General features: G+C 47.7%; 1 protein-coding gene across 5 annotated transcripts in view; it reads right to left on the bottom strand.

Annotated features, from left to right (window-relative positions):
* Positions 1-16903, bottom strand: part of TMEM184B (transmembrane protein 184B) — a 25521-nt gene extending 8618 nt beyond the window's left edge. For 2 of the 5 annotated variants that reach the window (XM_072361627.1, XM_072361628.1), the window contains exons 1-5: positions 16767-16903; positions 6747-7007; positions 4220-4385; positions 967-1057; positions 352-427 (exon numbers count right to left, since the gene is read on the bottom strand). In XM_072361627.1, coding sequence (XP_072217728.1) covers positions 352-427; positions 967-1057; positions 4220-4385; positions 6747-6947 — 534 coding nt within the window. In that variant the 5' untranslated portion in view covers positions 6948-7007; positions 16767-16903. Of the gene's footprint in view, positions 1-351; positions 428-966; positions 1058-4219; positions 4386-6746; positions 7008-7307; positions 7329-8759; positions 8874-16766 lie in introns of those variants that run through there. The other 3 variants (XM_072361625.1, XM_072361624.1, XM_072361626.1) reach the window with 3 other exon arrangements.
* Between the last annotated feature and the right edge of the window lie 176 nt (positions 16904-17079).

Here is a 17079-nt window from a genome sequence, read left to right as displayed (position 1 = left end):
CACAACCACTGGGTGTCTGCAACACAATACAGCCATCCATTTCTTAAAGTTGGGACTTCTGTAATCCCCAAAAGGGGAGAGGAAATCCCAGGGCTCACATCAGATCCATGAGATAAACCCTGTCTTTTGGTAGGCCTTCTTGATTTGGGGCTAAGTAGAAAATGTTAACGTATCTCAAAAAAAATAAAATAAAATACTCTCTTGGAAGCCTTTGGGCCTGGCTCAAAATCATGTTATAAACGCACTAAAAGGAACGCACACCTCAAAGTTCAGCAGCAAACATGCAACATTACCACCCTGCCACACGCTTCATTCGGTTCTGGAGGACAGCACAGCTCCTTCAGCCCATACCTGTTTGCAGAATCTCAGGAATCCAATTGAATAGGTCTTTCCCCACAGGCAGCAAGTCCCATATACACAGCTGGACCTGAAAGAACCAACAACAGATTACAAGGATTAGAAGCAAGATCGGGGCCTGAGCGCAACATTTCGACCTTCTTTCCCTGCCTCCTCTGTAGAAGCCACAGGACCAGCGCTTTCTCCAGTCATGACTGCAGTTACAGTCACAGCCTCTTTCAGAGACATATTTAGAACAACATTCTGACTCCATACTCCAAACTTTTTTACAATTTATTTTAAGCTGAGTAGCACGGGGGAGAAAAACAGACCCTGGAGGAAACGCTCACAACCAACGGAAGAGAGGAAAGATTTCAGAGGGGGAGAAAGGAAGAAAAGGAACAAAGGAACAGGCAGGTGTTCAGTAAAGCTGTGAGTCAATCCAACTTGCCTAAGAGGACATGATCAGCCTGATCTGTCTTGGAGCAAGATAGTGGTAAATCATCGCTAGCCAACCTGCCCAGACCCAACAGGCATTTGCCACCTGACACAGTTTTTAGGGACAGGGGTAGACACACAGTAGACTGGCACAGAAGGATGATCACATCGTGCTGCAAGCAGAATACTCACTCAATTGGTTTCCCTCTGATCTCAGACATGATGGAGCTCTCCCCTCCCAAGTACTCATAGCAGAGGCTGAGAAAGTTGTATATTACAAAGGCTGCAAAGACATCAATCAGAGTAAAATGACAACCAACATCAAAACAGGTGCAAAGACCAAGAGAGCAGGCAAAACACCAAACATCAGCAGGAACTGCATATGCAGCATCTTTCCTTTTAAAGCACTCCAGTTTGTTTTCACTTCGTTTAACTCCCTACCTCAGCATTTACAAGACTGTCTGAACTGGAGTTTGGCCAAGGTCCCAGGCCAGATCTACTCCTCATGCCAAAAGGGTCACGGGACCATTTAAAACCGTGGTCAGGCTGTTTTACTTGGCAGCTGTAAGATGTCACTCTTTACAGAGTTCCTGTGCGTTATTCCAGGACATTACTCTAGTACTAAATCATATGGCAAAGTTATTTCTGATCCACCAACCATATCTCCTGCTGTTGCCCTCTGAAGTGATGAGCACTATGTCTGAGGCGATAGATTGTAGACATAAGAGTTGGTAAAAGTGTTTCTACCAATCAGTGAAACTGTTTTCACGTCCGGTGGATATTTTCAACAAACAGGCCTTGTGCTTCATTTCCTCAGAAAGCTGAAATTTCTTGTGTACTGAACAGCTTTCTTCTCGGGTTACTTCTGTTCTGCCTCCCTCAGCAAGTTGGTACAGATGAGGAAGAGCCTTCTCAGACTGATCACTAATACTCTGCTCCACTTCAATTCTTTTCAATGCTCAGCTGTGCTGGTACACATAAAATGAGAAGAAAACACAGTGTGGAGGACTCTTACCATAATTATTGACACGCTTCCTTTTCAAGGGACCCAAAACCATTTAACTGCGCGTGAAGTTAGCCTCTACAAGTCTTGGCTGCCACTCTCTTTGACTTTTCATAATCACTGTTGGATCAGACAACCCTCCTCTCAATTTTATTTTCTGTGATACTCCATTCCAAGACATTCCCTGGAATGTCACTACTCAAATCCTGCTTTGGGCCTCTGGCACTGACATAATACAAAATCAAAACAATTTGGGGTGGAAACGGAAGTCTGACGGAACTTTGGAATAAGAACAAAAGCTTAATGTACTGTGCTGAGAACCTGACCTCACCAAGTAACCAGCTGTTAGACCTCATGTCTGTTTTACCACCTGGAAGAACTTCCACAGTTTACTGCCAGCACGGGCTCTAATTTGTTCTACAAGCATCCAAGCTATGTCCTAGAAAAGAGGTACCTCAACACTGCCCAAAACGCTCGGCCTCCAAACATTATATTAATGGCTTCTAGATGTGTCTAGCTGGCAAGAATGCCACAGCACATAAAAGCTTGTGGTATACCTGCTTCTACTTATGTAACTGGGAAATTGCTGTTCCATCTGTCATCTTAGTTACTGACCGGAGTTAGGTTTGTTCACAGTGCAATGACTTTGTGAAAGCCATAATTAGGAAAGAAAACACCAAACATGGAAAAGTTATTTAAATAACTGTGGTAAGCTCTTTTGCCTGCAATTTTCCTGCAGCTTGGGTGACAGCTCCAACCACTCAGAGGAAGAAAAGCAGAGCTTTTCCTATTACTCTCCAGTGACCCCTGCCCTCTGATGTGGTCATTACAATACCAGCTGCCCATTCCACAGAAGAGGAAGTAAACAAAACGTTGAGGTGGGAGAATCTGTCTCTCCACCTCCCAAAGAAACACAGATTCTTCCCCCCCTCCAAAAAATAAGTGAGGAGGAGAATGGCAAAGGAAGCATAGAGAACAAAGAGGCAGTTTCAAAGCAGTCCCCACAAAAAGCAAAGGAGAACTTGCTGGCCAAATGTGCTTTCACCTCCACCTGCAGTCCCTTCCACATAGCACAACATGCTGAGGAAGCTGGTGAGCTCTGGAGCGTGGGCTGCCTCCTGAGCAGAGGCTCTGATGTTTGCAAACTCCCTGTGCAAGGCAGAGGGATAATGGCTGTTGCTAGGAGAGAGTTTTGCAGTGCTGCAGGCTTCCTGCTAGACCTACACATGCACACAGGGTGGGGAAGTGGGGGGGGGGGGAACAACAGGCCCAAACAAAGCTGCCTTCTGAATCATATGCACACGTTTGCCATCTGCTGCTGCTGCGTTCAGGGCATTGTCACGGATGTGAAGGAGGGCCACTGGTCCTTTGAGCCGATTAACTTGTTTGCACAGTCAGGGGCACCCCTCTGCAATGCAGATCTCACTGAAACAATTTAATGCAGGTATGGTAATAAACTGCCCTCAAAAACATGCTGCCAGAATGCATTCTCTCCTGTGGGTGGGCAGAAGGCTCTTTTTTGGATGAGACAGAAGGGATGTTTAGATAGTGTTTATTGCAGAGGAACTGCTTCTCTCACATGAAATGTTAGTGGTATCATCTGCAGCAGATGACCAAAAATGAAAGCATCAGTAACTCATCCTCTTCTGCAGGATTGAGAAGCACTTCACCCCTCAACAACACAAGCATGTGGAGGCTGTGTTAAACTGTGCCATCACACAAGGGGCCACAAGGTGAGACAATACACACATAGAACAACACAGAATGGCTGAGGTTGGAAGGGACCTCAAGGATCATGAATCTCCAACCCCCCTGCCACAGGCAGGGCCACCAGCCTCCTTACTTAATACTAGACCAGGCTGCTCAGGGCCCCATCCAACCTGGCCTTGAACACCTCCAGGGATGGGGCATCCACAACCTCTCTGGGCAGCCTGTTCCAGCACCCCACAGCTCTCATAGAGAAGAACCTTCCCCTGACATCCAACCTAAATCTTCCCTCCCTCAACTTAAAAACATTTCCCCTTGTGCTGCTGTTAGCTAACCTTTCAAAGAGTTGACTCCCCTCCTGTAGCAAACGGTCCAAAGCAAGTATCTGGTTACTAAGGGCTGTTTTAAGAGTGAGGAACTAATCAATCCATTGCTTTAAACACCCACATTCTTTGCTGTATACCTTCCTGAAGCAAAGGACCAGAAAAATCATCAACTTTGTCACTACAGAACACAAGAGAGAAAGCTCAATGTATCTTGTCATGCTTAGAGTCCAGGAATTGATGAGGTGCCATTTTTCAGTCACTAAGCAAGCCATGGTCAACCAGTCATAGACACCCCATAAGACTGCATCTCAGTAGACCATGGAGATGCTTCTGCTTGTTCCCAACCAGGAGCAACAGTTCTCTCACGGCAGAGACTTCCCACCTCCCCCCGTGTCTGAGCCCTCCTTACCTTCATAGCAGTCCCGCACTGTGCCAAAGTAAACATAGTACTGGTCATTGGTGAAGAACAGGAGACTGAGCCACGAGTCAAAAGCATAAATGGGCACAATGAAGAGGATCCGAACGATGTAGCGCTGTTCATTTGGGCAGCTATAGCAGCGAAGGTGCATGTAGATCTGGGAGGATAGAGAGGGAAACCAGGGTCAGCAGCACGTGGAGTAGAGAGGAGAAAGTGGAACAAGAGAGCCAAGTGGGAAAACAAATTCAGCAAAACAACTCTTGGTTGTCTCCAGCAACCTCAAGGTGATATGCATCAAAAAAATTGCTGTTATGACATCCATACAGCATCCCTTAGTTTGCAGAGAGAGGAGAGGAGGAGGAAGTGGAAGCACTTCTAATTTAGCTCCTCATTGGGAATGCTGTTATTATCATCATCTTTCCCTTCTTTCACTCATCATTTTTTTTCCTGTTACCAATCTCACATTCCTATTACCTATTTTAAGTACCTAAGATTGACAACACTGCAGGTTCCTTTTCTCTGAACAGAGCAGCACACACTCACTGTGAACATGCTCACTATCCAGACGGCTTTGGATGTTTTTAAGACTTTCACCTGAAACAACCTGAGAGTGCCCTTTGCATCAGCACAGAGGCAGTGTTTTTTGGCCATTACTAAATCCCATGCTGAAGCTGCATTTTTCACAGAACACCCACTTGGTGGAAAAGTTATTCGGAATCATAGAATCATTAAGGTTGGAATAGACCACTAAGGTCATCTGGTCGAAACATCAACCCATCACCACCGTACCCACCAAACCATGTCTCTCTGTGCTGCATCTACATGTTTCCTGGGAACCTCCAGGGTTGGTAACTCCACCACAGGCATACTCTGAAGATGAGCACCGCTTCTGTAAATGCCTAATAGCACAGCAGGAGTTTCAGCTGGTGTTGCAGGTACACTCTACAGGCCATGGAAGCAGCAGAGGGCATGTTCCCCAGAGGCCAGGCCTTTGCACAGCAACCCTAATCAAGCTGCTGTTGGAATTAATAGCACCTTGTTTGTTACGTATCTGCCTCATGACTGGCTGATCTGGCTGCCTGAAGTAGCACAAGCATTTGTTTGCAGCTTCACCCTCCATATGGGTGTGCATATGACATGGGTGTGCTGTGCAGGTTCTATAGGGTCTAATAAGGCACACATTGATGACCTCATCTTCCCCTTGTGGGGGAGAGGAAGTTACCTCCTGTTCATATCTCTCTGCCTCTTGGCCAGGTTCAGTCAAAGTTGACTGAAGGGCTCAAAATACATTTATTTCCTTTCCCCAGCCCGCAATGATCTCCCAAAAGCCTCATTTCCTGTCAAGAACAGGTTGAAAATAAAGTAGTGCTAACTTAAGTGATATTTTTTCCTTGTGACAATCCCAGTGACACACCTCACCTAGTACAGGGACAGCTGACACCCGGCTTCAGATGACTCCAAGCTTTGCCCTTGGGATGTCACAAGAGCCCTGCAATCCATGCACCTACAAGAGCACTTTAGACAGGAACTGCTTTCCTGTAACAGCACAACAGCGTGCTTCAATCAACAGAGTCTCTCCAGCACTGACCTCCATCATTTATTCTTTAGAGAAGGTCATCAGTGTTTAACTACACAAGGCTACCCTGCATAGAAATGATTTTCCTCCTACTCTTGGTAGGTGATCCATTTCTGCTCTGAAACAGGAAGACCCGTGGCACTTGCAATTGTTACCCAAGCTGGTGAAACTACAGGTGTTACTCTTTCTTATTCATCAGTGACTAATCCACTCTTGAGTTTCACTGTCCCCTGTATGCCATTAACAGGCTGTAGTTTTCAAGGCCCCAGTCATCACTGTGGAATCTACTGTCCAACAGGTACAAAGCACAGGTTGATAAATAACAGGGCTTGCGTTTCCCCACTGTTTTTCAGTTCACATGACAACTGCATGAGAGAGAGGTACAGAACGGGATGAAGCATTTGAGTTGTTCTGGCTCCCAGGTCACCTACCCCAAAACGAGGGGAGGGGAGAAAAATTAAAACAAAACATTTCCTGCTACTCCTTTCCGCAGCAGAGTTCAGCCTGGGGAATCCACTGGCACAGTAGATCAAAGGAGGCATGTCAAACAACAGATGACCAGGATCATTTAGCTAACAGCTGACACAACACCAAAATGGCTGGTTACAGCTACAGGACCTGGGAAAGGACAGCTTGAGAGAACACACCTTTCTGCAAACACTCAAGAGAAGGCCAAATGTTCTGCACCTGCTGGCTGCAAAGCATTTGTTTCCTGTACAGTCAGACTACAGAACCTGGGCGGAAAAAGGACTTCATACAAAAGCTGCTACCTTGACCAGCATAAATAATGCATCAGAGTCCCAAAGAAGAGGTCCTCGTACCACCTCAGAGTCTGCAACCCTCCATAACATAGCTATATCTGGCAGAGATTTGCAAAGGTATCACGTATTCCTCTGTGTGGGGAAAGGGAGAGAGTCAGAAATAGCAGCGACAGGCTTTTACCTGATGGCAGGTGATGAGCAAAGCTGTCCACACAAAGAAACCTGAGATGGCCTGAGCAGCGGTGGTCATGAGGAATATCGGCTGCTCCACAGCTGTGGGGCTACCGTCCTCTGGCAACCAGGAGAAGTTGGGAGCCACAGCTGGCGTGGTGGCAGCTGACCCCAGCCTGGGGGCTGCAGTGACGTCAGTCATCACCATCATGGTGGCTTTCAGCGTGAGGTTCCACCTGGGATTGCTGAAGAACTGTCCAAGAGACAGGACCTGCCACAGAAAAGAACCAACAGCAACTGAACTCAGCTGAAAGGACTCCGGAGCACAACAGTAACACTGTTTTGCCTGCTCATGCTTTATGAACAGGACCTGGTAAGTCTGTATCTGCCACCCCTTATATACAATACAACGGATCACACAGTACTCAGGAACCTCTTTTCCACTCACAACACAGCTGTCATCCCCCACCTGCAGCAAAAACGTGTAAAAACAAGATGAACACCACATTCATTTACTGCAAGGCAAGGGGAGCAGGAAAGCATCCCCATCCCTTCCACAAGGAATCCCTACCTCTCCTAATGCCATTCTGAAAGCAACATGCAGCCCACAGTGCTTGCATTGGAAAGATACATGCTGAAAGCTCCCCCGGCTAGAAAGAAGAGAATGAAAGCGATGCTTTTATCAAACACCATATGGCATGGTAATACTTAGTCAGCCTATCACTAACTCTGCTAACTTAGCATCATTTTCTCCGTGATGTGAATTTAGCCTGATTGGTGCTTAAAAGCCAGCTGACCCATGAAAACACACCCAGAACACACATACATGCAAGATTACAAAGCACCATTACCCATAGATGAAAAGCTGTCCTCATTCAATGGAGCAAATTCTTACAGGTCCAAGTTCTAAAGCAGCTATTATTTTCAATTTGGTCATAAAGAGGCTCTAATGTGACCTCTGGGTTGGAGGAAGATAATCCACTTAAACCAAGATCACAAGCAGGCTGCCATTGGCTCTGTGAACTCTAAGAGCCTCTTTTGCTGTCGTTGTAGCAAAGACGCTATTACCGAGGGAAACAGCACCATACTGCCTCCTGACAACCTCCTAATAATTTTGGGGGTACCCTTTCTTGTACGAGTGCACAACTGCTGTGGTTTCATTCACAAGATAATTGTCAAACTTGGCTTTTCTTTTCCCAGTCACTCTTTTTCCAAAATATTCCTGTTCTAAGTTACAGCAGCACATAAAGCTGCAGGAGGGGTAAGACCTGGAGTTCTACTCTTATTCAAGCCACACCAACAGTGCAGCCCCAAATACAACACTGGGCACGTCACCAGAACTGAGGAACTGAAAGGAACAGCTCTGCTTCTCCGCACTTCCCTCTCTTATCAGAAGCTGAAACAGCAAAAAGGGTTAAGCATTCTGAAGCAAGGACATTTGCAAGTTCAAATTGTATACGTAACCTTAATACTGCCCTCTTGTGATTGTACACTGTCTTTAATTGAATTATTATGCACTGTTCCTTGTTTAATCCCCTTTAATTCACACAGTCATTGCAACCAGTAACTCTTTCCGGCACTGTATTTGAAACAAAACACGCACGCTTTCTTCAGTGGGACTCTACTTTTGTTCCCCTGCCCCAAGACCCAACCCACCCATCTGAGAGCACCCCTTATCCTCAGGGCTGCCTGAGGACATGTTTACATGGGTCAGTACTACTTCTTGATTATAACCCTCAGCTCATTCTCGTTCCTAGTGAAACACAAAGGAATGCTGCATTTCTGAATGTTCAAAATTAACACGCACGTCCAAAGTATCCCTTCTAATCAGGGTGGTGAGGCAATGGCACAGGTTGCCCAAAGCAGTGGTGGATCCCCATCCCTCGAGATGTCCAAGATCAGGCTGGAGGGACTCTGAGCACCCTGATGGAGCTGCAGGTGTCCCTGTTCATTGCAGGGGAGTTGGACTGGATGACCTTAAAGGTCCCTTCCAACTCAAAGGATTCTATAAGTGGACACCCACCTCCCTTGCAGCATCACCCCTACCACACCACCTGCTTCCTCTATTGCCTGGGGAAAAGGTCCAATGTCTACAAAGCTGTCTCCAGTTCTCCTTCATTTTCTCCTTTCTTCCACTTTGCCACTGCAGTTATGCAGCAGCCCAGCTCTGGTCAGCCTAGTGGATCCAATCTCTTTCTGTGTACTCCTCCCAGCTGGCTGCATCTTTGCTGTTGTTTCTCATGCATTTTAAGCTACACGGGACAACCATCTTTTTGTTCTCTGCCTCCACAGCTCCCAGTACTGTGAGGTACCAATGCAATGACATTACCATATGGCAAATTAGGGGCATTTAGAAATCTACATCAATCCATTTTGTATTGCACCGGGAATCCGATACATTATAAACTTCATAGAAGAAGATCATAAAAGTTGGAAAATACCTGTAGGATCATCTAGTTCAACCATCAGCCCATTGCCACCATGCCCACTAACCACGTCCTTTAGCATCACATAACCTTCACGTAGGACAGGAGGGTTTTGCCCAAGGGTACCCACAGGAGCAAGCCCAAGTGGCCATAAAGCCCTGCTCCCTGTTCTAGGAGGAAGAGGGCAACCCATTAACTCCCTGCTCCCAGACTTTAGCCCCCAGTTCCTCGAGAAGTTTCTGGAACAATTCCTTGCTCTACCACCACATCCTGTTCTCTCCTCCAGGTCACTGCTTCCATTTATAAGGGAGACCAAAGTTACTTGCACCCTTACTCCACCCCTCTGGAGTGATCTCCTAAATATACTGTAGGAAAGCAATTCATTTCCCTCTGATGCTTTCCTATCTCCAACTTACTACCTTGCTCCCCCCGGAGGTAACCTGCAATACAACACATTGTAAACAGGACCAGGAGAATGTGTAGCCATTGAGTGCTGGAAACGGGACTGTACCCAGAAAGTCTGTCTGGGTAGAACCATAAAGGTTAGAAAATATCTCTAAGATCAGTCTGCCAGCCCATCCCCACCATGGCCCAACTAAGCATGTCCTTCAGTGCCACATCCACACGGTTCTGGAACACCTCCAGTAAACACAGAGGGCTCCACTTTAGGAGTACCAGGCTTTGCTCTCAGTGGGAGAAGAAACAACAAAAAAAGAAAACCATAGGCTAATTATACTGAGATAGCTATCCTGAGATGCCAAACAGATTACCAAGACCCTTACAGGGAAGGGGCTCCATCCTGCACAGGAGTGGTTCTGCTGCTCGCTGGCTGTGCCCATACAGCCTGCAGCCACAGGAGAACAGCAGCGCAGTCGTTCTCCATCAGAAACAGATTGCCATCCCTGTGTCTTTTGGAAACAGAGGCCTTCTGTCCCTAACACTAACACGGCAGCTTCTTCCACCAAAAATAAACTCAGAACAGTAAACAGAAGGGATCTGGCACAAGCAGAAACAAAAAAACTTCATTTTTTGGCTCACGTCAACGCATGGAAAATGTTAGCAGTGAGGAGGAGCTGTTTCTACATCAAGATAAACAGCCATAAATACACCAAGCCCGCTCCTGACACCGTGCTAGAGGAGGGAAGTGATGCTTGAAGCACTAGGTCCCCAAATTCCTGCGGGTTCCAAAGTGCACTACAGCTGACACCGGGACACCAGGAGTGAACGGCAGCGCTCTGAAGTTGCTCTCTGCCATCTGCAAACACAATCTGCGCTTTTAAAATAGATCATCTCCTCTGAGGCTGAAAGTATTTCATTTCTAAACTGCTGAGAGAGCAAAGAACGATGCACAAAGCTACCCCTGGGAAAGAGCCTTAACAGCTCAGCCTCTGTCTGTTACAAGGGACAAGCTAGAAACAAACCCAACCTGGCTGTGAGGTCCTCTTGAATGGCTGCAAGGTGAGGAGCTGCCCCTCCTTATGCCCAGCTCCACCCTTACCATCATGCAGTGGGTGATCTGAAGTCAGAACTTTCTGCTTTTATTAGGCCGCAGGGAAAAGCTTGGCATCGGTGAAGCAGGAGCTTTGTGGTTTTCAGAATGTCCCCTACACTTAGAAGGAGTACAAGAACACGAGACAAAATGGTTCAAGGTTTATTTTAGAGTATTTTAATTATAAGAATGCCCAGAATTGCCAACTGGGATCAGCTCCTTCCATTGTGCCAGGTATACACTGCAAACTTGTAATTGATTTAACTTCTTTTTGACCCCCAAAGGCACAGCACATCTAACCAGCTGATCTAGCAAAGGGTAGAGAAAGCAAGAGGGAAGGCAGGACTAAATAATGCCACAGAGTACCAGAGCCACTGGCGCAGATCAAACCAGCGATAGCAATAAAAGAAAATCAAATGCTTTTAAATTTATTACATCTTAAATTGCTTTTGCTCTCTGGGGTGGCATCTACTTTAGTTAGCTACAAGACATAAAAAGGCCTCAATGGTGTGTTTTTAAGCTCTCCAATCACGCTCTTGAAACAATCTGTAAGCTAAATATGCAGCCAGCCATGCAACTTTGGCTAGTGTGACTTATTTACATGTTACTGCTCACACAGGACAAAGCCTTCTTAACCTCAAGCCCCTGAAAGTTGCTCCGTATCACACACCTCATACCCATGCATTTAACACCATCCGGACATGAGCTGTGCTCAGCTAAGAGAGGTGCGTGCAGCATACGATGCACAGAACTTTGCAGCAACTGCACACAGTAGAGAAGAGCATCACTGAGGTCAAATCAGTGGGTTCAGCATGAGGGGAGCAGTAGAAGGCTGGCCCTGGAGCTGGGCATCCAGGAGGGCTCTGGGTGCCCAGGTAAAGGTGCACCCACCCTACACCATATGTAAGAGATAATCCCACCCCTGGGTACAAGCAGGAGCATACGGCACACATACACACAACTTGCAGCAAGCCCGTGCAACCCCTTTTCTCATTTTAAGAGAATCACAGAATATTCCACGTTGGAAGAGACCCAATAAGGATCACTGAGTCCAGCTCTCAGAAATACCACACGAATCCTAGCTGCTCCCAGCTCCCACCAGCCCTGCATTTTGCTAACCCACCCTAACGCAGCGCTGCTTCCCCTCCACGGCACCCATTTACAACTCAGAATCAACAACAAAACCCTTTTACCCTGAGCCGCACACACTCTTCTTTCCAGTGTTTTTTTCTGCTCTATTAATTTCTGTTGTCTCGCTGTACTCACGCAGCCCTCCTCCCCCTTCTCCTCTTTTTTTTTTTTTCTTTTTTAGCTGATTGACCCACATTGTAATAGGTCAGTATCCAACACCCAGTCCCGTTTTCGGAAGGAGACAGGAAGAAGAGAGAAAAGAGGCTGGAGAGGAGGAGATGAGATGCTCTCATCCTTCCCATTCCCCTTCGGGACTAGGGCCATGCACTGCATCCCTGTGCCATACTCCTCACAGCTCTGCTCCACATGAACCAGTCCAGCCCTCTGCTCCTGGGAGAGAAACATAGGAAGACCACAGATACGTTCTGCAACTGGCAAAGGGGAAAGAGGTGGCGAGAGAAAGGATGTGTTGTAAAGGCTTATGTCCGGTGCCACAGAGGAAGTTTGCCTTTCATCTCCCAAAATCTCATGAACAAAGTTAAATCAGAACTTATGCCACCGCTGCTTGCATTCATTCTTCCCCATTTCAAAGTGCTGAGGGCACAGAAGCCAAGTCTTGACGTTGCCACCAGATACACAGTTACTCTGTGAAGCATCGCTATTCCTGTTTTGTCTCAGGTACGCTTTTCTCATCCCCTGTCACTCCATCAAGAAAAAGATTCAACAGATCAGACTCTGAAAAGCAGAAATAGGAGCTCTGTATTCCTGGACTCCTGGCTGAGGAGGAGTGTTCCTTCCCTGAGAGGCAAAGCCCTGTATAAGGAAAGAACCCAGACACAACTTTTACACAGAAGTAACTTCTGGAAGCTCAAAAGCAGAAAGTGATCTGTAGGGAAGGAAACCAACTCCAGCCTGATGCCAAAAGTACAGGAGTAGAGACAGGAGTGGGAACACCCTCGCATGGCCTCCCCTGAAGGCTGCTACGAAACAGTATTCTTCAACAGTCACCAGCATCAGCCACGTGTTTTCAGCAGCACTGACCAGGAGCCTGCATGGTACACTCAAAAACCAGCACCAACTGAGGTGACGCAGTTTCACAGCTGCTACAAAGGCAATGCTGCTAGGAAAACATTGCCCACGTAGCCCATCTTTCACCAGCACAAACAGATGGAAGTCTGGACTATATGGTGGGCACTGCACATCAGTCCAGCTGAGACTGGCAATGTGCTCCAAGGACTTTAAACTGCCATGGAGCCAAGTATTATGGTCTGTTTGGTCTCTATCAATGTTCAACGAGCATCAATGAGTGCCAATAGGTGCCATCTTTTCCACACAAAGGAATTCAATGACACACCTTTGCTTCATAGATACTTCCACGTCAGACACCATTTGGTCAGATTGCCCCTCTGCTGCCCTCTGTCACGTGGCAACAAAACGTAATGGCATATTGATGGGAAGGTTCAAACTCTACATCCACCTCTGATGTCACAGGCCAACATCATAAAACAGGAGGCATTATTTCCAGAGCGGCCTTTGTATATGAACAACGTGTGGCTTAAAGCTCCGCCATAAAATCAGTGCCATCACAAAGATATTGGAACAGGGGAAAGTCTGAAAGTCAGCTGGAGAGAGGTCACTGCCAGCTACCTTAGAGCAACTAGCTGTCAACAGCTTCGCCCAGCTCTAACCACTGTTCCCTAACAAAACCAGCCAGGAAGAGACGAGATACACTGAGCCATCAAGAGTTCTCTCTCTTTTCCATCTCACCAGGTACCTGGTTTCTCTGAGTTCATTTTAAGTGACCTGGAGAGAGAAAGAGGTACTTCCATCACCGCTGCTTTAGCTGTATTTGTGCTAAAAGATGAGCAGACAACTGCAGGCTCCCAGGCTATCAGCTCTGCAGCCTCTGATATCACAGGATGTTTTACAGCCTTGGGAGGGAACAGTGGCATGGCAAGGACAACTTTAAAGGCATTACTTCATCTCATCTCCTTCTCAAAGCTTCAATGCCACACTAGGTAATGTGTGACATTTTCTTTGCTGAACCGCAGAGATCTTTTTGGGGTTTTTTTTTGGCCACATAAGGTGCCAAATGCACAACACAGCCAAGCAGAGAAGAATGCTTTCAGCTTAGAAAATGCAAACTGAGACTGCGATGCCATCTCTCTCTGCTCCCGGTCACTCTCCATTATCCAGTGTCCCCAAACAGCTGATCCTTTCAGTATAAGCAGAATCCCACGCACTGTGACTGTAAGATGATAACAGCAGCATCTCCATCCTTTCAATCCAGAGACAGACTTCAGGGTGGGGAGACAAGTATGCACATACCCAATGGGTTAAGTGACATTCAGTGCTGCAGGTAGAACACGTCAGGTATTTCCTTCTAGAATTTCCTGTAAATTATGCCCCTCGGGGGCCACGAGGATCTGGTGACACCCAGGTGCAGCAGGGCTCCTGGGCAGCTCACCCACACGCTGTATTTTCCTTGAACATGGTTTGATCTGCTGCCTTTCCAGACACCACCACAAACAAAAACCCCTCAGAGGCTGAGCCCACTGTTAAGGACCAGAGACAAACTTGCTGTGAGCAAGTACTTATCCTCAGGAGGAGGGTGGCTATCAAACGAGGCTCCTGGAAGACGGCTGGAGCTCACAGACTTCACTGGCAGTATTTTACCTTCAAAACCATCCCGAGGGTTGCTGTGCTGAAAACATGAATGGTTGCTCCCTCCTAAATTAGTTCATAATGGAACAGAATGAAAAGAAAAACACTTCTAAAAGGTGCTTCCAGTCTAAGCAGTATCATTATTATCATATTACAGTCACTTTAACCGAGTGTTTTAATTTCCTTATCACTTTCAAACAGCCTTCAGAGCCCTGCATGTTCTGGGAGGATGTAACACCTTGGTAAGAAACTCTTCTCCTTCCACAAGAATGCAAACCCCAAAGAGTTTAAGAAGAAGTAAGAACAGCACATACATCACTTTAAGCCAGCACATGGGCAAGCCAGCACACAAAACCCAGACACGATGTTCTTCCCTCCGATACCTCCATTTTCCAGGGGCTCGGCAATTGCAATTCAACAGTCAAACTGGACAAAAAACAAGGAACTGACATCTTGGAGAGGAAAAAAGAAAGAAAAGGAGGGGGAGGGGATTAAAAGTTAATTTAGTGAAATAAAATAAGAAATAAAACACCTGTTTTTATTCCACTAGAAGAAATCATAATCCTTCCATGGCAAATTCCAAAAGCTCATCTCCCAGCCTTCTATCAGCTAATAGGCAAGTAAGCTGACACTGAATAATGCAATTTCTGTCTGGATTCTGTCAGTTCTTTTGGAACAAGCCAGCTCAGAATATTGCCATTATGCCAAACCAGCTCAACTTCACCTTCTGACCAGTCCATGTATGTCCGAGAACCTTTCCCATCTAAATGCTATGTGTCCCAGTGAGGCTGACAAATAAAAGTACATCCAGCACCCAAGTGACTGGAAGGCACTCCCCCCCCATGCCCATTTCCCCCCAAACAGCCCACTATGTGCTCAGAACAGATTGTACAGACTCAAGGCACACCATAAGCCAATTCAAAACACTGACTTCAGTACCAATGCATTCCCCATCCCTTCACAGCAACACCAAACCACCTCAGTTCCAAATGTGCAAACAGCCACATGCTGCATTCGTGTCATTTAAGGTTTGCAGCACAATAGTAACAATGGTGTTAAGTACTTCAAAGCTCCTCCACTAGACCAGAGTGGACACACACCCATCCCATTCTCCTGAGGAGTCCTGATGAAGACAGCTGTGGGATATGCTCATCAGCATCACACCACTCCTTTAAGCCCTGGTGTTTAGTGTCAGCAGCATCCTAAAAGTGGATTTTCCCAACACAAATCTTCAATATAACGAACGTGAATAGCAAGAACGTTTCTAAAGGGATTTCTGTCCTCTTCTAGGAAGAATGCTAAGCTCCTGAACTCCAGGAGAAATTACAGCAACACAAGTTCAGCAGAATAGTTAACTACTGTGTCAAACGAAAGTCAAGTCTTTGTTAGCAGGACGTATGCCTGGTTAAAGTTTCATTGACTGTTCCATACTTGGTACAGAATAGGAAACAGACATTCCATAGAATCATAAAATGGCTTAGGTTGGAAGGGACCTCAAAGCCCACCCAGTCCCATCCCATGCCGTGGGCAGGGCTGCCACCCACCAGCTCAGGCTGCCCAGGGCCTCATCCAACCTGGCCTTGAACCTCCAGGGATGGGGCACCCACAGCTTCTGAGAACAAAACATTTCTATTTACCCTGCAGACGCTGTCCTGTCACTGATCAAGCATATCTTTTTCTCGTCAGTGCTTCTCTGGGAGGAAGTCTGTCTTCTTCGGTGATTACTTCCGACCGAGCTCCATACGTGGCAGCAACGTTTCCAAACTTTCTTCCCAACGCTCCCACCTTTGCTATCTCCTCTCCGCATATCCTCCTCCCCCTCTGACAGGAAGCTCCTTCCAAGGAGCTTTCACAAAGCCGTCTGAAACCCACTCCATCCCTTTTCTTGGATTACGACTCACCAGAACCCAGCAACACGCACAAGCGTCCCCATTCCTGCAGCCTGCCAAGCCTGAATCACTCCTCACAGGGCGACCAGAACCTCCAGCAAGCTCCCAGCCCACACACGGTAGGGGAACACGCTGACAGCCTCCCCGTACACCTACACAGCACCCACGGCGCAGGGCAGACCCACGCCCGGCACCCACTGTCCCGCACAGCCCCGTAGCAGGCGACAGCCGGAGGGTGGCACCCAGCAGCAGCGCGGGGGTTGCGCGCCTGTGGGGGCAGCACCGCCCTGAAGGGAGAGAGCTGCGAGGGAGGCACAGGCCCCACCAGGCCCTGGAGGTGGCAGAGGCTGCCTCAGCGAGGGGCTGCGGGCTTCCTCGCCCTCAGGCACCCCACAACAGCATCGCCACCCTTCTCCCTCGGCCCGGCTTACCTGCAGGCGGGGCTAGGCTCGGCCCGGCCCGACGCTGGGCTCGGGCCCTGCCCCGCTGCCCCGCGGGCGGGCGCCGGCAGCGGCGCTGGGGCAGGCGGGCGCGCGCGGCTCTCACCAGCCCATGGCGACGCCGGGCCCTCCCCACCCGGCCCTCCTCACTTGCGCATGCGCCGCCCCTAGAGGAGGGGAGTGGGCGGGGCGCAGGAAGATGACGTCACCGGCCCGCTCTTAAAGGGGAACGCGAAGCCCCGCATTGTATCTCACAGAGCGCTGGGCAGGACGCAGCCCCAACTGACCAACAGCCATTTATTTT

The sequence above is a fragment of the Excalfactoria chinensis genome, chromosome 1, assembly GCF_039878825.1.
Source record: "Excalfactoria chinensis isolate bCotChi1 chromosome 1, bCotChi1.hap2, whole genome shotgun sequence".
Lineage (NCBI taxonomy): Eukaryota > Metazoa > Chordata > Aves > Galliformes > Phasianidae > Excalfactoria > Excalfactoria chinensis.
Note: the sequence above shows the minus strand (reverse complement) of the source record. Positions and strands in the feature narration are given on the sequence as shown.